At 37.7% G+C, this 22,322-nt stretch overlaps 1 protein-coding gene across 5 annotated transcripts in view; it reads left to right on the forward strand.

Annotated features, from left to right (window-relative positions):
* Nucleotides 1-22,322, forward strand: part of LOC126202545 (tight junction protein ZO-1) — a 731,102-nt gene that overhangs the window by 634,180 nt on the left and 74,600 nt on the right. For 3 of the 5 annotated variants that reach the window (XM_049936873.1, XM_049936875.1, XM_049936874.1), the window contains 3 exons: nt 2,653-3,207; nt 17,218-17,426; nt 20,815-21,155. In XM_049936873.1, coding sequence (XP_049792830.1) covers nt 2,653-3,207; nt 17,218-17,426; nt 20,815-21,155 — 1,105 coding nt within the window. The remainder of the gene's footprint in view (nt 1-2,652; nt 3,208-17,217; nt 17,427-20,814; nt 21,156-22,322) is intronic. The other 2 variants (XM_049936877.1, XM_049936876.1) reach the window with 1 other exon arrangement.

The raw sequence follows: 22,322 nt of genomic DNA on the forward strand, positions 1-22,322 counted from the left end.
ATTTTGTTAGTAAAAGGGTGAATGGCCTTTCAGACCACAATGCACAAATTTTAACTCTAAAAGGCTTTTGTACTCAAAGAAATGTCACATATAGTTACAAACTATGTAGGAAAGTTAATCCAACAGCAATAGAGAGTTTTTTAAAACTTGTCTAGGAACAAGGTGGCATGATGTTTATAGTGCCGATAACATAGATGATAAAAATAATGCTTTCCTTAACACATTTCTTATGCTCTTTGAGAGTTGCCTTCCATGAGAATGTTCTAAACGGGGTACTAGCAGAAGTAAGCAGCCCCGGTGGCTGACTAGTGGGAAAAGGATATCGTGTAGAACAAAGTGGCAATTATATCAAAATGTTAGAAGTAGTCACAATCAAGCTACAGTAGCCCATTACAAATAGTACTGTAAGGTGCTTTAAAATGTTATTAGGAAGACAAAGAGTATGTGGTACTCAAATAGAATAGCTAATTCACAGGATAAAATTAAAACCATATGGTCACTTGTGAAGGAAGTGTCTGATCAACAGCACAAGGTCGATGATATAAAGTCAGTTCATAGTAAAAATATTTCTGATACTGATAAATCAGATATATGTCCAGTGTTTAACAATCATTTTCTGACCATTGCTGGTGAATTAAATAAAAATTTAGTTTCTACAGGGAATCATGTAACTTTCTTGGCAAATGCCTTTCGAGATTGATGTCTGAAATACTCCTCTGTGATACAGACGAGGGGGAGATTGGGTCAATAATTAAATCACTGAAGACTAAGGACTCTTATGGATATGATGGAGTGGCTAGCAGAATACTGTGCTGTGCATGTTAGCTCTGTATTTAGCAATATTTGTAATTTTTCCTTTAGGAATGGTCAGTTTCCTCATTAAAGTACTCAGTAGTAATGCTGTTTTATAAAACAGGGGAAAGGGATAATGTAGACTTCTACACCATAAGTGTTTGCTAAAGTTATTGAAAAGGCTGTGCATCTAAGGATAATTGATCATTTTATATCACACAATTTGCTATTAAGTGTACAGTACACCTCCAACTGATGATGAGGCTGCAGTTGCTTGAAAACATGTTCATGGTTGAATAAATTGTAAAAAAGTGAATGGTTGCATATTGATTGCCAGAGAAATTGTCAAATCATTCTCATTATTCTCTTTATATCTAAAAACACAGATGATGTGACTTACCAAACGAAAGTGCTGGCAGGTCGATAGACACACAAACAAACACAAACATACACACAAAATTCAAGCTTTCGCAACAAACTGTTGCCTCATCAGGAAAGAGGGAAGGAGAGGGAAAGATGAAAGGATGTGGGTTTTAAGGGAGAGGGTAAGGAGTCATTCCAATCCCGGGAGTGGAAAGACTTACCTTATGGGAAAAAAAGGACAGGTATACACTCGCACACACACACATATCCATCTGCACATACACAGACACAAGCAGACAAAATGTCTTTTGTTGTTTTCAGTAGGCTGTGAACTATACAGTGAATAATGAGGTTTAGAAAAATATGGCATTGATTAGAATTTTAGGGTTTCATATATGCCTAGTATATGGAAAGAAAGAGAAGTAAAAAAAAAGAAGAGAAACTACAATGTTTATGTTAGTTGTGGGATTACAGCAAAAGGAAGTATTCTGCTGTGCTACATTTCAACACAATGAGCAAGAGAAAAGAGAGAAGTAGTTTCTTACTTGTCAGGCTTTTATGTGCTTATGTAGCCTATCTTTTCCTTGCTTCTGGTCAGATAAGTATTTAAACAATACAAACACTGAGGATTCAACCATGTTTCCTAATTTGTTCAAATTTAAGCTCTATTAGTAGGACACTGCTCTCTTGATTCAGACACACATTTCTGTTATTCAAATTATATAAGAACACTGTAATAGATATTGAGAAGGACCACATTCATTTTACCTTCAGAATGGAGAATGTGTAATTGGAAGTAGTGGGTGAACTTATAAATTTGTGTAAGTTCCTCACTGTGTCTGTTATGCATAACTGTCCATAATAATAATTGTTTTGTGGGATAAGACCTAAAGACAAGCACAGTGGCATGTAAAAGTGAGAATTTTATATTTTATGTAGCTCTTTAATGAGAAATGAGTCTGACATTTCTGTTAATGATCAGATTGGGATACAGGATATGTAATGATATCCCTCACAGACTTTTATCATGCATTGAGTTATGTGAAAATCTTTCATGGATTGTATATATTGGCAGAATGTATTTATTTATTATTTCATGGTATTGTTTAACTGTCTTTCTGATATTGTTATGTCCAGTTTGTATGATGTCCATGATTAATATTAGAAGTTACAATAACTGACATGGACAGCCTGACCTTCTTTAGAGCAGTGTTTGCATTCAAGTATTAAAAATTTTAATATATTTCTGAAATCTGCCACAAGAGAAATGTGGCAGTGAAAAAAATAAAATTAAGAAGTAATTATCAATATCTTGTTTTCGATTCAAGATCAGTGCTCTTATTCAGAACTCCCGAGGTAGTTTTGTTGTGTACACAGCTGTTTAGCACAAAATATATACATTGTTTTATTTTGTTTATTAATGTAAAAACATATGTCTAGTTTTTTGTGTTCAGTTATGTACAGTTTTACTATTTTTGTCGTATACTTTTACTGCAGGGTTATGATAACCACAATGGGGTCCCTGTCCCACCTGAGCATCACCACCATCATCATCACGGGCACAATCTCACGTCAGCTGGTATCGGCAAACGGAGATCTCAAGGGGGTGACAGCAAGTACGGTTTCTCCCCTACACACCTGACGACAGCAGCCAGTGAGCCTCCCGTCACTTCCTCCACTGTCGACCTCAACTATGCCCACCACCACCATCACCACCACCACCACCACCACCATCAGGCGTCGAGTCCTGCCGGCTACCCTCAGCTCCGGACGAGCGACGGGAGTGGTGGAGGTGTCCTGCCTCGATCCCCACTGGCCCACTCCCCACCTCTCCCGACCGGTGGGCCGCCCGAACTCCCACCCCGTATCGATCGCAGCAACAAGCCCCCTCACACTACTTTAGGCAGGTCTGCTGCCGAAAGACTCTTCGGGAAAACTAGTGACGGAGAACCCGATTTCGCGTCTCGTAGTGAGCCTCCAAATTACATAAATGCCACCCCACATCACAGAATTGCAGGCAGCTCATCTCTCGAAAGGCATAATATGAAGTCAGTAAGTCCAAACATTTTATTCCAGTATATTATTTACATATCAGACATATTATCGACTATAGTTCTTGCTAAATAGAAGTGTTAATGATAATTATATTTGTAGAATGGATCATTTCAATTCGTGTAGCATTATCTGAGCTGATGGCAATAATTGCATACAGTGTTGTTAGAGATCTATTTTGCAGCTAAAAATAAATTATCTTTCACATTCGTGTAATAAACACACGAACTTGCTGACTTGTGACACTTCTAGACAACATGAAAGTAAAATGTGTGCATTTCATTCTTTTTTTTTCCCCTGCAACTGCTCTGAATGTCTCTAAAGTTTGTGTTATCGTATTCCCACATAACAAGTTATTTCTCTGACTGAACCAACACCATTGAGTAACTGTCCCCAACATAATAGACCTGGAATGAATGGCCAAATGAATATTGGAATGTGGGAGGTACTAGGAACAAAGCATCAGAAATCATTGACCTACATAAGCTCATTAATGCTCTAATTGTTTGACTGGAAAGGCCAGTATTACACGAGGTAGAATCAGTGAAGACGTCTTAAACAAAATGAAAATATGAAAGTAAGTACTACTAGATCTCATCATTATGGGAGGAGTACAGCTGTTGCGTATGACTCGGTATACAGTGGTGAGGAGAGGAGGGGTACAGAGCGGTGCGGTGTCATCAGAGGAAAACTGGACGGGAGCAAAAACGATCGGCGAACACGTTAACGTATCAAACGGAAGATTTACGTAACTAGTATTTCTCCGACTCTACAAACAGCCACCCTGTACTGCGATGGCAGGGTGCGCTGCTGGAGGTGTGGCCCAGTGGGTGTGGTCCACCACCTCTACAAGATCCCGCAGGAGCACGATGACGTCTGGTGGAAACTTTCAATTCTGTTGCTAACTCTGACACCCATGGGCTGGTGTGGATACTTGATACCACAGTGTTAGGGTGTGAATGAGTTAGAACAGGTCAGAATGATTAGTCTCTGGGAAATGGGTTATTGTACCATGACATTTGTGTTCAGGCAGGGAATACTGCTATGAGAGTGGTGTGTGTGTGTGTGTGTGTGTGTGTGTGTGTGTGAGAGAGAGAGAGAGAGAGAGAGAGAGAGAGAGAGAGAGAGAGAGAGCAGGGAAAGGGGGGGGGGGGGGGCAATGCACAGAAGAAGGTTGTAGGTCATAGGATGACAAATGGGCACTGGATGACAGAGTATCTTGTGGTTGTCATTATCTTTAACAGGTTGCACAGCTTCACACACACTCTCAGGTTAATACAGACATATGCAGAACTGTATGCATTCCCAGACAGAAGCTATATATTCTGCGAAGAAAGAAAGAACAGTTTGACATCTCTTGCCTGAAGTCATTAGAGGTGGAACACTAGCTTGGGCTGGCAGTTCTACACATAGGAAATTGATCAAGTGCATTCGATAGGAACATCATGACATTTGCCTTAAGCAGTTTAGGGAAAACTTAAATCTGGGGAGCTGCTAATGGATTCGAACCATTGTCCTCTGGAATGTGAGTTTGGTGTTGTAACAAGTGTATTGCCTCTGTTGTAGGCCAGAGTGGAATTGTGTAAGCCCAAAAAAGAGCTGTCGGCGACTACCCCTTTGTACTACCTAATTGGCTACTGGCACACCAGGAAAATGCAGCTCCTAATTTTCACCTTTGTATACAATACATTTCACTTGAGCTGTGCCTATCCACACATTGACACTTCGAAGACTGACAGATACTGCCGTTCCTCCTACCTGATCTGCAGCCCCACATGTGCTCGGTATGCAGTTTGTTTACGCTTTCCTGAACCGACTCCCTTACGGACAGTGTGGAGAGAGATTATCAAGGAGTGTAACTAGTTCCTTGTTGATATTGCACAGTGACAGTTAAAGTTCCAATAGCAGCGTGTAGGAGTTTCCCACTCTAAGAGAACCTCTCCATCGGAGATCGTGTACCTAATCTGTGGTGTAAAGTGCTTTTCAGCTCAGTATACTATTCTTGGTGTTCCAATTTTCACAAATGCCAAATATTGTGCATATAAAGTATATGTCCACTAACATAGTCAGTTTAGTGCCAAAACAAAGTAATCTCCAGCTGCTTGAAAATAAATCCACATAGCACAAAATTTAAACCTCATTTAAAATAATGCATAATTCATTTCTGACTGTAGACTGTCTAATGAGGAATAGCCCCTCTTTATGGTGATACCATGGTACTCTTGTACATATATTTCTAGTGGTGGTTGGTAACTAACACTGTTATTACTTTCTGCTTTCTTCAGCAACTGTAAACTGCCAGTACTGCTTTAGTTCTAAAAGATCAACTTAATGGCACTTTTAGTGGAACTGTGAGATCTAATTTTTTAAGGACCTGATAATCTTCACTCTTATGTTGACATCAGACTTCAGTCTTATAAAGTCCTCATTGGAACCATGTTGTTGTGGTCTTCAGTCCAGAGACTGGCTTGATGCAGCTCTCCATGCTACTCTATCCTGTGCAAGCTTCTTCATCTCCCAGTACCTAATGCAACCTACATCCTTCTGAATCTGCTTAGTGTATTCATCTCTTGGTCTCCCTCTATGATTTTTACCCTCCACGCTGCCCTCCAATACTAAATTTGTGATCCCTTGATTCCTCAGAATATGCCCTACCAACCAATCCCTTCTTCTAGTCAAGTTGTGCCACAAATTTCTCTTCTCTCCAATTCTATTCAATACCTCCTCAATAGTTATGTGATCTATCCATTTAATCTTCAGAATTCTTCTGTAGCACCACATTTCAAAAGATTCTACTCTCTTCTTGTCTAAACTATTTATCGCCCACGTTTCACTTCCATACATGGCTATGCTCCATACAAATACTTTCAGAAATGACTTCCTGACACTTAAATGTATACTCGATGTTAACAAATTTCTCTTCTTCAGAAACGCTTTCCTTGCCATTGCCAGTCTACAGTTTATATCCTCTCTACTTTGACCATGATCAGTTATTTTGCTCCCCAAATAGCAAAACTCCTTTACTACTTTAAGCATCTCATTTCCTAATCTAATTCCCGCAGCATCACCCGATTTAATTTGACTACATTCCATTAGCCTCGTTTTGCTTTTGTTGATGTTCATCTTATATCCTCCCTTCAAGACACTGTCCATTCCGTTCAACTGATCTTCCAAGTCCTTTGCTGTCTCCGACAGAATTACAATGTCATCGGCGAACCTCAAAGTTTTTATTTCTTCTCCATGGATTTTAATTCCTACTCCAAATTTTTGTTTTGTTTCCTTTACAGATTGAATAACATCGAGGATAGGCTACAACCCTGTCTTACTCCCTTCCCAACCACTGCCTTTCATGCCCCTCAACTCTTATAACTGCCATCAGGTTTCTGTACAAATTGTAAATAGCCTTTCACTCCCTGTATTTTACCCCTGCCACCTTCAGAATTTGAAAGAAAGTATTCCAGTCAACATTGTCAAAAGCCTTCTCTAAGTCTACAAATGCTAGAAATGTGGGTTTGCCTTTCTTTAATCCATTTCCTCAGATAAGTTGTAGGGTCAGTATTGGCTCACTTGTTCCAGCATTTCTATGGAATCCAAACTGATCTTCCCCAAAGTTGGCTTCTACCAGTTTTTCCATTTGTCTCTAGAGAATTTGTGTTAGTATTTTGCAGCTGTGGCTTATTAAACTGATTGTTCCATAATTTTCTTATCTGTCAACACCTGCTTTCTTTGGGATTGGAATTATTATATTCTTCTTGAAGTCTGAAGGTATTTCTCCTGTCTCATACATCTTGTTCACTAGATGGTGGAGTTTTGTTAGGCCTGGCTCTCCCAAGGCTGTCAGTAGTTTTAATGGAATGTTGTCTACTCCCAGAGCAGGTCTTTCAGTGGTCTGTCAAACTCTTTCATCTTCATCTGCATTCTCTTCCATTTGTATAATATTGTCCTCAAGAACATTCCCCTTGTATAGACCCTCTACATACTCCTTCCACCTTTCTGCTTTGCCTTCTTTGCTTAGAACTGGGTTTCCATCTGAGCCCTTAATATTCATGCAAGTGTTTCTTTTTTCTCCAAAGGTCTATTTAATTATTCTGTAGGCAGTACCTATCTTACCCCTAGTGATATGCGCCTCTACATCTTTACATTTGTCCTCTAGCCACCCCTGCTTAGCCATTTTGCACTTCCTCTCGATCTCATTTTTGAAATGTTTGTATTCCATTTTGCCTGCTTCATTTACTGCATTTTTATATTTTCTCCTTTCATCAATTAAATTCAATATCTCTTCTGTTACCCAAGGATTTCCATTAGCCCTCATCTTTTTACCTACTTGATCCTCTGCTACCTTCACTATTTCATCTCTCAAAGCTAGCCATTCTTCTTCTACTGTATTTCTTTCCCCCATTCTTGTCAATCGTTCCCTAATGGTCTCCCTGAAGCTCTGGTTCTTTCAGTTTATCCAGGTCCCATCTCAAATTCCCACATTTTTGCAGTTTCTTCAGATTTAATCTACAATTCGTAACCAATAGATTGTGGTCAGAGTCCACATCTGCCCCTGGAAATGTCTTACAATTTAAAACCTGGTTCCTGAACCTCTTTGCCGAGCGGTTCTAGGCACTACAGTCTGGAGCTGCGCGACCGCTACAGTAGCAAGTTCGAATCCTGCCTCAGGCGTGGATGTGTGTGATGTCCTTAGGTTAGTTAGGTTTAAGTGGTTCTAAGTTCTAGGGGACTTATGACCACAGCAGTTAAGTCCCATAGTGCTAAGAGCCTGAACCTCTGTCTTACCATTATATAATCTATCTGAGACCTTTCAGTATCTCCAGGCTTGTTCCATGTATACAACCTTCTTTTATGATTCTTGAACCAAGTGTTAGCTGTGATTAAGTTATGCTCTGTGCAAAATTCTACCAGGCAGCTTCCTCTTTCATTCCTTAACCCCATTCCATATTCACCTACTACGTTTTCTTCTCTTCCTTTTCCTACTATTGAGTTCCATTCACCCTTGACTATTAAATTTTCATCTCCCTTCAGTATCTGAATAATTTATTTTATCTCATCATACATTTCATCAATCTCTTCTTCATCTGTGGATCTAGTTGGCATATAAACTTGTACTACTGTGGTAGGCGTGGGCTTCATATCTATCCTGGCCATAATAATGCATTCACTAAGCTGTTTGTAGTAGCTTACCTGTGCTCCTATTTTTTATTCATTTTTAAACCTACTCCTGCATTACCCCTATTTGATTTTGTGTTTATAACCCTGTATTCACCTGACCAAAAGTCCTGTTCCTCCTGCCACTTCACTAATTCCCACTATATCTAACTTTAACCTATCCATTTCCCTTTTTAAATTTTCTAACCTACCTGCCCGATTAAGTGATCTGACATTCCACACTCTGACCCGCTGAACACCAGTTTTCTTTCTCCTGATAACAATGTCCTCCTGAGTAGTCCCCACCTGGAATATTTTACCCAAGAGGATGCCATCATCATTTAACCATACAGTAAGGCTGCATTCCCTCGGGAAAAATTACAGCTGTAGTTTCCCCTTGTTTTCAGCCGTTCGCAGTACCAGCACAGCAAGGCCGTTTTGGTTAATGTTATAAGGCCAGATCAGTCAATCAGTTGCCCCTGAAACTACTGAAAAGGCTGCTGCCCCTCTTCAGGAACCACACATTTGTCTGGCCTTTCGACAGATCCCCCTCCATTGTGGTTGCACCTACGGTACGGCTATCTGTATCGATGAGGCACGCAAGCCTCCACACCAACATCAATAGCAGGTCCTCTCTACTTCGACCATGATCAGTTATTTTGCTCCCCAGTCAGTCGTAATATGTTCACTACCAACTGAAAAAATTGAGAGGTTTTATTTCTGAGGTTTGGCAAGTGTGATTGCTAGAAGATGTGTAGCAGAGTGCCCATCTGGGTAGAGAATTCCAGTTCTCTGCACAGTATATTGGTGTCTCACCTACTCATCTCCACCAGGAGCTGCAAGCTGTGGTATCAGACATATTCATAAGTCTAAAAACTGAGCTTAGTTGTAGAGACACTGTAGTCAGTTTTTGAAATATTGTGAAGAAGAAAGGATTTGTCATCTTATAACGATTACCTGGAAACACATCATCTAAGCTGCAAGATATTTACACTTGTACTGTATCGTGTTTGCAATAATGTCCTCAGCTTACATGTGATAATGGTCATGAGAGTGCTTTTTGAGACTATAGAAAGTGTTTTTTGCAAGTAGTTAAGGTTACATCTTCGGTTTACTAGGTTGCGAGATCTGCCTTTTTTTTGGAGGCTTGATGATATTACTTATCCACCCTATATAGTAGTCTGATGGAGCCTTTCATCTCCTCTCACTTCTTTTGCTTTCTGCTTTCTGTATAAAACAGTGTGAGTATGAATTAACGAAATGTATTGCCAATAGCAAATTACTCTCCAGTAGCACAGCTAAAAAGCTGCTAAAATTGTCAGCATTAATTGTCTGAATATTACTTGCAGTGATTTGAAACTGTGAGGTACTAGTACATTTCTGAGAGATATGATTTTTAATTAGTTAAAAACATACAACAGCAAAATGTTGATAATTTGGTATCATATAAGTACATATGAGTTGATGTAATTATTGATATTGTCTTATGAGAGTATTCAGATACTTAATAATTGTGTATAATTTGTCAAACAAATTATTATGATTGATTCTGCTGCACGTAACAAACTATTTTTAGATTACCTTGGTGAAAAGCATTCATTTATTTCAGTAAAGGTTCAGTGAATCACTTGAAACATGTGAAACCAATTGTCATCCAGGAATTCTCATTTTCCTAATTACTTAGCTGAAATAGTCAGCTAACAGAAGTCCTGCAATCATTATCTTTCACTGAGTAATATTTTCAACTGATTGACTGAAACAAAACTAATATTTTCCAAATGAACTTGGCTGAAAACAGCTGCCAGTTTGTCTTGAATGGAAAGCACATTAAGAACATCAGTGTCAATTTAACATAAGTTTTTGTGCTGCCATATATTTGAAAACAGATGAGTACTGTTTGGTCAAATGTAAATAATTTAAGAGTAATGGAGACCACACACCAGACAGTAGAGGTATTTTGTTGTCGACAGCCACTCAAGAAAGAATGATATTTTATTAGCTCCCAGATACATTCTTTAACAAACTAGAGTACAAAAACACACACACACGTGAGCACTGTTTTTCTCTAGTGTGGATGAAGTTCAGCTGATGGAATAAAGTAAATTTAAAAGTAGGCATGAAAATCGGTTATAATAGGACTAAAATAATTTAGTAGAGCACACTGAAAAGAAGATGGTACAAATTAACAGTGAAGTCATGCAATCAGTTTTATATATTAAACAAAGATGCTGTGACTTACCAAATGAGAAAGGGCTGGTAGATAGACACAATAAAAAACAGACAAACACACACACAAATTTCAAGCTTTCGCAACCCATGGTTGCTTCATCAGAAAAGAGGGTAGGAGAGGGAAAGATGAAAGGATGTGGGTTTTAAGGGAGAGGGTAAGGAGTCATTCCACTCCCAGGAGCGGAAAGACTTACCTCAAGGGGAAAAGGGACAGGTATACACTCGCACACACACACACACACACACACACATATCCATCCGCACATATACAGACACAAGCAGACAGGTACCCTCCACCACACACTGTCAGGTGGCTTGTGGAGTATGGATGTAGATGTAGAAGATCACACAAGAGAGGCATTTTTAGATGCTTGAAGGTGGTGCAGTCTCAAAAAAATTAAGCTATGGTATTAATGCTATAAAGGAAAAGGAGGTGGGTGCCAGAAGTAGATATTAGATAGACCAAAGTATAAAAAATTGTTGCAGAAATTATTGAGCTTGACCAATACAGTTTCATTAAGGAACTATTATTCACAGGACGTGAACTATTCAGTAACAAAACTTATTCCAAAGAGTTCCTACAAAGCGAAACGGCATTTCAAAAAATACTATTGACTAACAGTTTACATTTTTCCTTTTATTACAACATTTCCTCCAAAAGAGAAAAAAAAATCAAGCAAATAAACAAACAAATAGTTACTGTTTCACTTCTTACACATAGTAAATCAATCCAAACTCATTCAAATGACTTTGTCACAAGATTAGCCAACTGTTTCTTTCCATAAATTTGTTCCAACATAGGACATCATCATAATGCCAGCTGTTGAGTGCCTTGACTGCTTCTCACCAGCAAAATCACCATCACTGTAAATTCTTAAATTGTCCTCTTCTTATCATAATTGCTCCCTCTTTGTTTACTACATTTTTTTGCTGAGAAAAGTATTGAGGGAACCTGTTTTTATATCATATTTACATTGTAAAGTGTTTAGAAGAGCAGTAGTTTCTTCTGAGTGAGTGCCAACAATTAAGCCATCATAAAGATAAATTTCTACATAAAGTCTATTTTTATTGTTTTAGGTAGGCCAGACAACAATTTGCAGCACTGTTTTGTAAACCCATGATCTTCATTACTTCCATCAGTTTCAACCTTCTGATATAGAACCCAGCGATTCTGCGATACTTCGGCATTCATAGGATGTTCAGCTAACATCCATGTATTGTGTATCTTAAGTGATTCCATTTCTTCATTAATAGCTTGCATCCATTTTCCTTTCTCATTTGACTGCAATACTTCATAAAAACAGTTTGGATCTTTATGTCAATCAGTACCAACTTTTCTTAGCATCAAGAATTCACCATTTTCTATCCAGGGTGGTTTTCTGCCTGTCTTCTGTTTTCCAGTTTACCACCTGCTAAACATTCGAAAGCTTCTGCATTCAGGAATTCTGTTAATTTTTCTTGTAGTCACTTGACACTGGTTTTCCCCAAAATCAAGTGAGCCAAATTGAAGAATCACTTCAGCTGCACTATTTGCTTAGGATTACAGGGTGGAGGAATCTATAATTCTGTTCCCAAATCTATAAGAAATTCAGTGACTCTCTTCTCATTAAATTCTGTGCTTCCATCACTTTTGGATTGTTTAACACCATGCCCAGTGATTTTAAATGTTTAATCACATCATATACTCCATATTTGTGTTCAGGAGGAAAACCTGACAAAATTTACTGAAATTTTCTTTAGAACACATACATCATGTGGAGCATCTCCAAACGACTCTGTATTCATTGATCCATTGACATCATGAATTAATTCACCAGTAGCTGTGGAGTGGTTTGCTTGTTGTGTGAATGATATTCTATGCATCTTTTCTAATGCAAATCCAGCACAAAATTCATCTTTGCAATCTTCTTCAAGATGTTCTTCACATGTGTTTCCTTTTGATGGCCATATCTTTTGGTACACTTGGCAATATTTCAGAGGGCGTCACTAAGTTCAACTAATTTCTCTTTTCTGGACTGACAGCTCCCATGTTCAATACAAACAGCCCAGTTTCCACATAACCATTCATGACAATGTCACCACTGGTTTTTTCAGTAATCACAGCACATTTGTTGTCAAAACGTTTTATTGTAGCTGTTACATGCAGCTGCTTTGGCTGAGCAGTTGCATCAGGCACATATAAAACCTTTTCCATTCTGGCATTCAACCATTCATCGCATCATACAATTTTGATCTTAACTGTTTCTTGACCAAATGCACAGTACCCAGTGAAATCACTCCAGGAACATCAAATTCACTGTGTAGAATGAAAGTGCTATTTTTTTGGAGTAATTTTCTTTGTAGCACCACTGCCATGAGACCATTTATTTAGACCACTGTAGTTTCCAGTAGACTCACCTATGAAATGTGGAGTAAACACTGGATTTCCACTTGCCTTCTCTCTCGCAAAGCAATAATGTCTTCTCGTGTGTTCCACAAATACTCCACCGCCCCTTGTCCTAGTAGTTTGTGTTTATTACATCGAAATTTTTATTTTCCGCATTCTTTTGACTTTTATTTTGTTCCCCTTGTCATGCATTTGAGATGACAGATGTAGGTGATTCCATTATATTTTGTTGATGAAATTTAGTTGCACAAAGTTTTTCAATGATTAAATTCAAACACTGAATTTCCAGTGGTATTGTGACCCAGATATCTTAAAAATTATACATTGCTTTCCCAGCATAAGTAAGATTCGATCATTTAATATTATTTCAGATAATGTATTCTATTTATTTTTTGTTAATTCATCACTTAGCCACATACCTTGAGTGCTACTACCATCTGCTTCATAATGTTTGACATGAAAGAAGGTTGTAATTAATATATGTGCCAGTATTTTCAAATTGTGCATGTCATTTGTTCGATATTTCTTTTTTGTACATCAACACAAGTTCAGCAGCCGGTTTGCGTAGCACACTCGCTATGACACTTGCTGCTTCCACATCGTGCTTTTGCCATTCTTCGTATGCCGCCTTTTGTTCACTCATCGGCTCCTGTGGCGACACCACTCATTCACTCATTCTATTAATAATGTATTCGATTTTATATGAACGAAGCATCATAGAGATGTGCCATTTCAATTTTGCCCATTTGTCAGACCATTCATGTTCCTCAGTATTCGCTTTATAACTGCCATTGGTAGCCATCTTCTAACAGTGCCAGTTTCCGGGATGTCAAGGCTAAGTTACAAAACTTGTGGGCCACCTTACCTTAGGAGAGGATACAGTGCATGCCTGTAGGCTAGAGGGAGTGCAACATCGTACAGATTAGAGTGCTCATGATGTCAAGTTCTTTTTAAATTTTGACTCGATTCTGTAATCGATGAAATAACATCATATACTGTCTCAACCTGTGAAGTATCACTATGTTTCTTCCTCGCCTCTGGGTGCTTCACATCTTTTTTCTTATCCTTCACCCCCCCACCCCCCACCCCACCCCACCCCACCCCCGGCAGTGTGTCATGAACAGTAATGGCACTGTCATCCTTTACTAGTCCACAGTCAAAATTATTTCTGTCTCTGTGGATGGCTATTTATGTGTAATAACATTCTGAGTTCATTGTAATAGAAAGTCTTTTGCACAGTCAAGCATGTGTAGACATCTTTTACACACGTATTTTGTTTAGTAGATATCAGTATTAGACTGAATTAAAAGCTTTTTAAAAGTCTCAAAATACCTAATATGTGATGCTTTGGACACCATGTGCGTACTGGTTGGTTTTCCCATTTCACTCATTGCAACATTCACAACTGATTTCACACATGTACAGAAACCATTCTTCCTGACAAGGTGGTCCCATGCAGTCCCACTAGTACCATAGATGGGAACCAAATTGGAACTTATACCAATTCCAATCAGTAATCTTCAAACAAAATTATCATTTAACAAAAAGTGATTTGTTAACATACAGTCATCAGCTCAAGGAGTCAACCATTTATTTCAGTCTTCAGTTACTCTTGTACTGCCCAAGATCTTTCAATTTCATATTGTAGTTGAATAATATCTTGAATAACCACAGGAACCTCTACTAATCTCTCCAGAAATTATCAGTACCAAATTCTTTTTTGAACTACAACATTCAAAGGTAGCAAAGCTCTCACATTGACTTACATGACCTCGTAACATCAACCTCACTGTGCCCAGACTGAAAGATTCCCATGATCAGATAACTTTCCTATACTCTAATCAAAACGATACTGCTCATTAGAACTGTGTTAAAATTTTTGTGAGACATTAAAATTAACAAATGAGTGGTGCTACCAGTATTTTTAAAAATTACCTTATTGTAAGCATTTTCTGCCGTATATCTTCTCGACGCCCAGGTGACTGCACGGTTTGAGACACCCAACAGCTCGCAGGATCTCTTTATTCACCTTTTATCTACAACACGTTTGCACAACAATTTATAAAACATAACCACAAGTACATAACAGCAACTAAGTTTTAATTAACACTCAATGTACAATTGATGTCTAAATAAGTTAAGGAGGTATCGTTCATTGTGAGAAAACCACCATATGTTTTGACATGTCACAACTCGAGGACGTCCGCATCTTCTCAATTTGTGTAATGTATGGCCACCTCTTTTCCGTATTTCTGTAGCTCATTATACCTCAGTAATAACTGTGACAATAATTTTATTGTGGTAATTGATTCTAGTCTCAAAGAATAAAGTATGTTTCCATCATTTTTTGGGCTTAAAACTGTGTGTTATAAGTAAATTTCCCTTATGTATGTAGAATGTAGTATGTATAATGGTTTAATAGGAAGCTTTGTCTCTACCACCACTCACAAAATTATAGTTTGTCCAATCTGTTGTAGGACGACTGAAATCTACTCCGGCTGTTAAGTAGCAACAGGGGACTCTAGATACTCTGGAAGTCAGTTTTGTCTGAACATTTCTGTTAGCCCTCAGTACTTTCTGGGGGCTTGCATCTTTCAGCTCTGTGGCACAAGTCTAGAAAGTCACAACCTCGGTTGTTCTAAAGTAGTCAGAAACTGTTATCCAAGTCCCCACTCATCTCATAACTGTAGGTTCACAGTCAATTCTAGGAGGACTGCTGCTTCATAGAAACGGGAGGAGCACGGCCAGTCTTTCCTGCCTCACATGCCAGTCACCTTCAGGAAACAGGGTATAGGCCGCGAACTCGAGCTCACTTTATCGTGTCAAATGCATACTGATCTGTGCTTCCCATCCTGTCCCATACTGCCACATCTGTGGAAGACACAGTTACTCACTTTATGTTCAGACTGCTGACCACTTCCGTAGTCCCCCAGTTCTATATTTTCTTTAACTTGGTACAGGATGTTGAACATTTACAGGCAGAGTTGTTTTACATCGGTCTGTCGGTAAAGGGTCTGGGTTCCCTACTTGGAACACCCTCCAGACACTGTATTTACAGAGCAGAGCACTACTGCTAATGACCCACCTACCTTTTTATGGAGACGTAGCAGTACCTGTCAGAGGGAATAGTACTTGAGGTCCCACTTTAAGGGTAGTTTCCCCAAAAATCTTCTCTTTGTAGTTTGCAGTGTCTTAACAGATAAGCAAGGTACCTTTCTACTGTGCACATATTGAAACCATCACATTTCACACCTGAAAATGGCTGTCATTCCGAGTCCACATTCTAATTGAACTAAATGAGCTTAAATTCTAAATTTATAATAAATAAAAAATTGCACACAACAAGAGTTGATAAAATCAAATCTATAGTGACAATACATAAAAATTACCTTTTCTGACACTAGACAGGAATAAACATTTGCTAATGCTAATTTTATTAGGAATTCAGTTGTACAGAGCACTTAGTTTCTGAATCAAGTTGTAAAAAATCTCATACACTTTTTAGTTGTGGATAAAGTACAACAAAGAAGATGTATGTCACTAACAACATGTATCAGTTCAATACATCGATCTGTGTGCTCTCTCTTTATGATGATCTTTGAAAAAACTTGATGTCTACCCTTGTTCTTTATTGTTACATTTTCTGATCATGAAGCGAATAAAGTATATCGTTACAGTAAAATGGTGTCAGATGTTATTATTTCACCGTAATATCATTACTCGCACCACAAACATAATTACAGTAGTTACAGGGATGCAGTTATTAGAAGCAAAATGCTACTGCCACAGTTTGTGAAACAGACAAATGGTGGTCACAGCTCCAGTTTCATAGAAATTACATTACCTGCAGCTCTGGTAAATACACATTTTTATCAAATGGAAACACTGCAGTGTACAAAAGATGAACACTTTCTTAAATTTCAAAAAATGAGCACATGTACCATAAACTAAAGGAACTAACTGTGGCACTGCAACTGTCAGACGCTGTATCTCCAGTTGTTTGCTTCATTGGTTTTCTTCCTCCTATATAATGGTCAGTAATAATAAAATTTTGACACATTATGAAAAATTTCAGTGCACATTTGCTAGCAGCTCCAATATCACCATGCACAGCCATAGTTTGATTATTTCAAGAAATGTATTTCAATCTTATATTTGGCTTCAAAGTAATTGTTTCAAAATTGTTTTGTCAGCATTTTAAATTTTTAAAATTATTAACAGTTTTTACTATTTTATTCATACAGAGTAGCTACGACAGTGTGTCCTCGTACGACTCCTACAGTAATCGTCTGGGTCCTAATGCACACGATGACCTGAAATGTAGTACAAACGGTGGCCCTCTGTCGCCAAGGAATCATGATCCATATAGATTCACGAGGTCGACAGCACAACCGATTAAAGTTAGCAACACAGAACCAAAGCCAAATAAACCGCCCGACTACAGTAAATACAGGTAAGTATTTAAAACTTTGCTATACAGTTTTGTAACTTTTCTTTGAAACATTATTTGGAATTTTTTTTATAATGATTTCATTTGATGTTTTTACTGTCTTTTATTTCCAGTTATTCATCAGAACTCTTGGAACATTTTTCATACAGAACATATCATGCAACTCTTCCACTCCACAAAGCCTCTCGTATATTTATATCTAGCCAAAACACTTTAGTCTGAGCTTAGTCTCCGCAGCAAAATATTGTGTTAGTGTTCCTCAAATAACTTTTTCATTTGTCTTATATGCTGAGCTGTCATTAGTCTATCAAATTTCTTCAACTATTTACCATTTGTCTAATTCTGTGTCAGCGGCACATTGTAATAATTGAGATTAGCCATTAGACTGCACAAAGGAACTGTGGTATATATTTTAAGTGTGTGCACATAACATCTTGCTGCTAACTGCCATTATTGAGTACAAATATATTTTTATCACTTGTATTTAGCTCCCTATCCCTATAGTTTTTCTGTCAGCTTCATTTAATGACATAAATTGTAGAAACTACAGTCAGCTCCAGTACTGTGTTTTGATTTTGTACCAGGAAGTCAATAATCCAAGCTAACATAAAATATGGCATACGTGGTGATAAGTTTAATATAAAAATTCAACAGTAACATTTCAGTATAGCTGTAGTGGCAATTTTATAACTGAACATCACCGTTAGAGCTCCATCTTGTCATGAAGACAAATAGATAGTGGTGCAGAATGCTGCTGTGGGGCACATTCAGCTAGAACGGTTCATACTAAAGTGAGTGTGAGCCCCTTGTAATCAATATTTGAGTTCAATTTGATGTGTGGTTCACTGTGTTCCATTATTGTATGTCTTGAGGAGAGCATTCTTACAGGAGAAAAAAGAACATCTCAAATTTGCCAATACATGTTTCATTTGTCCCTGTTAGTGTGCCATTTGCAGTTATAAAATTGTAGACAAATGAATACATGTAAGTAAAGTATGTAATTTTGTCACAGTCACTGCTCTTAGTATTAACAGAAGAAATTATGAATCATCACAGCATGTGAGCCATTATGAACACTATTTAATGACTTTTGTATTTAATGGTTTACCATTAATCTGTATCTGCAGAGCTTGGCACATCTTGGGGATTCCACTACAGTATTTTCCAGAAAATCCTCACTGCAATCAGTGTTGACTGTGAAATAATTTATCATGCCATGTCTGTGGAAGTTGTAAATAGAAGAGGCTCATTATATTCCTGTGTGATTTGAAGTTGGAAGTTATTCGTTTAGCACAATGTTGAAGACTGATAATAAGTAGGGGCAAGAGAAAAATTGTTTTTATGACCATTTTCACCCCCCCCCCCCCTGTCCTTCATCCTTTCCCCCCCATGAGTGCACGTCCCTGCCCCCTGTGGGTTTTCTTCCAATTTTGTAATAATTTTTTGCTAATTTTTGTTTTAGTTTCTGACAGCTTATTTTTTAATTACGAACCATATATTACTTATTTTTGTCCTATTTCTTTGTTTTCCTGTTTTATATGAAAATGAAAAGTATACCCAACAGTTACATTTTTTTTTTTTTGACAACACAGATCACATTTATTTATGTTGTTAAAAGAGTAATTTGTATCAAACCCATTGAATCTAATCTGTTAAAGAAAAATAAATTTCAACAGAAAGCATTGTTTTATCATCAAAGTTCTTTTCTGAGATATTATGCCACCAATCCATCAACACTTCACTTCTCTGTAGTGTAAGAACAATCTCCCAGAGGCAGCAATTTGATGTGGAAGACGAACTGCCAGCAGCACAATACCAGACATTTGACAATATTCACATATCCTGCTGATTTGGAAAGTTGCTTTTCCACTAAGTTATAAAGAGATTCAGAATATCATACATCTGAAATTTGTCATTCTAGTTACACATAACAGACTCCTTGTCATGTCAGTATAAATAGAGTTCATCATTTCACAGTCAAAGTAAGAACCTGGAGCTATGAATAGACTTAATACACGGGTTTGTGGCCATAATATTTCATCTCAGTCCGAAGCATTTGTCACATTATATTTCTCAACATGTTACCACTTTAACAAACAAATCCTAATTTTACCACAATAATGGAGCAATATTCATTTTTCTGTTGAAATACAGGTATCAATTTTATCCAGTGATGTCAGATTTGTAAATGTTTTTGCACAACTTATTTACAAAATTCATCTGGTTTGGGGAGCTCATTAATGTGATGCACCAATTAAAATGCATATTTTTGTAGTGCATAAGTACATATACGAAAACCACCAAATTGTGGCAGTGCCCTCTGTCATCCAATCAGAGAACAGGGCAGGTGATGTCATACATACATGTTTCTGGTGGTAAAACTGAGAATGTTTATACCAGTATTTATTCAATATTATCTTTTTTATATTTTAAATGATGTTTGTGGTTGCAGCAAGATCTGTTGCATAGACCCAGCCTAGGTTAGGTTGAAAAGTGATCAGATGCCATGTTGTGTTAGTATTATGAAAGTGCTGTATTTTCCATATATATGCTGTCCTACTAAAAATTATGTAGTTTAATTGATGCACCACATTAAAGATCTCTCAAAAACGCACTTTTTTTTCATTAGATTGTGCAAAAGTGTCGGGAAATGTTATGTCGGTGACAAACTGTTACTAAAATAGAGAGTGTTGAAGGTAGGGTATTCTGTTTGATGTCACATCTAGAGCCATAGTTCTTTCTGTGGAAAACTGACTGTCATTTTAAGGTTATGCACAATTCTCAGCCTTTAAGAAAAAAAATCAAAAGCCAATTTCAGTGTTTAATAACTGTCAGTTAGCAATAATAGTAAACTGCATCCTTCAAATTTGCAACATTTTTACATGGAAACAGGGAAAAATGTAAATCTGTAAAAACCATTAATTTTGCATTGAACCACTAGAAATCATAGATTTTGTGTTGCTTTTCACAAAATTTTCCTGTTCCTAATAATTTGTGTGAAAGTAGCACTAGAAAAATGTATCTTGTTGCAAAAAAATGTTTATGCCTAGAAATGAATATCTAATTCTGATAAAACCAGGTAGTTATGCTCTCTCTCTCTCTCTCTCTCTCTCTCTCTCTCTCTCTCACACACACACACACACACACACACACACACACTCACTCACACGCACACACAGTTTCTTTATCTATGATTTATTTAGTGTTCACTGTATTCTGGCACTATAATTATCATTTAGTAGTACAGTGCTTTCAGTTAATGTTTTTATGCATAGTATACAAAGTTTAGATACTTTCTCTTCAGTATTTAAATAGATTATGCTGTATATAGATTTACCTGCAATTCTATTGGCCACAAGTATGGTAGCAATAAATTGTTTAACCATTTCAGACCCAGTGATTATAACAAACCAATGCCCCCTCCAAAATCAGCCAATTACAAGCCCGTGCCACCTCCCAAGCCTAAAAACTACCGCCCTCCCCCTACTGACAATCAGAACCACTGGACACGCACAGCAGGAGATGGCAACTATGACCAGCACTCGGCTCACAAGAGCGGTGAGGCCGGTCTGTCCTCATCACCTGTGGCCATCCTGAGGAATGACGATAATGCAAACATTCCACCAGTGGTGAAATCTGGCACTGCCAGCAGCAGTACATATCAGCATTCCAAGTCATATTCAACCGCTGGAAGCTTAGATGGTGCTACCTTCACTCCACACCAGAATGGAGGTAATTTTTGTACAACATATTAATAGTGTTTAAGCTATTTACTCTTTTCAGAATGAGAATAAAACTTATTATCGCCAAAATTTTAATATTTTCTTATCAAATGCTGCAATAGAAATTGCTGTATCAAGTCTGGTGCATAAATTTAAAACCATTCTTGAATCTCCTCAAGCCTCTGAAAATTAATTCTTCCTAATACTGGGAAAGGTCAAATAGAAAAATGTAACATTGATATGTGGTGAAGGAAAGGCAAAGTCCAGACAGTGGGTGGAGAGTAACTCGAGATTAAGGAAATAATTTATATTTTTCCTTGTAAGAGTAGCTTAACAGTAAAGATAAAAAGAAAACAAGAAGATTTAAATGTCACTTATAATTCACATTATATGGGATACGATCATTCAATTACAAGTTGGGGCTATCTTAAAAGTGGAAAAATAGTGTGCCCCCCCCCCCCTCCAAATCAGAAAAAAATAATGTTGCCACATGGTAAGAAAACTTGATGCGGTTCATGCACTTATATGTCACAGTCTGGTCTCTGGCAAGACATTTCCTGCTCTCCATCACTTGCAAATCTTTCCTCATGCAACTAATTTCTCATATCTGCCATATAAATTATTTAAAAATATCCTGAATGATTGAGACTCATCAGCTCCCTGCTTCTCAGCCCCACTCCAGTTGTTGTTTTTGTACGCGATTCGTTCATTTTGTGCAGTGGTATAGTATGCTAGTTTCTTCCAGTAGGTAGTCCTTGTGCTAAATTTCTTTCCATATTATAGCTTTTTTTTATCACTGTTCTTCTGTCAAGCACTGTTTATTTTGTAATTAGAGGAGTAAAAGTAATAACTCACCATATAGCTGAGGTATATGGGATGTCTCTCCCAAGAGCTGTCAGACTCATTTTCTATGGTATTTCAGGAGACATTTTCAATGAAATTAGTGCGATATTTGGTTTGTCGATCTGTATTAACAGGGACAACAGTAAAACACAAAGAATAACCAGTATGTCAGCAACAGCAATACTGGCCTGGCCCGCGCTGGCTGCTGCTGCTGCTGGGTTGAAGTTTATTCTTCATGTTTTACTGTTCCCGTTTTTACACATCAACAAACCAGATGTTGTACTACGCTAATTTCGGATTGTTCTATTGGAGGGGCACATAAAATATCACTTAA

Source organism: Schistocerca nitens, chromosome 1 (assembly GCF_023898315.1).
Source record: "Schistocerca nitens isolate TAMUIC-IGC-003100 chromosome 1, iqSchNite1.1, whole genome shotgun sequence".
Lineage (NCBI taxonomy): Eukaryota > Metazoa > Arthropoda > Insecta > Orthoptera > Acrididae > Schistocerca > Schistocerca nitens.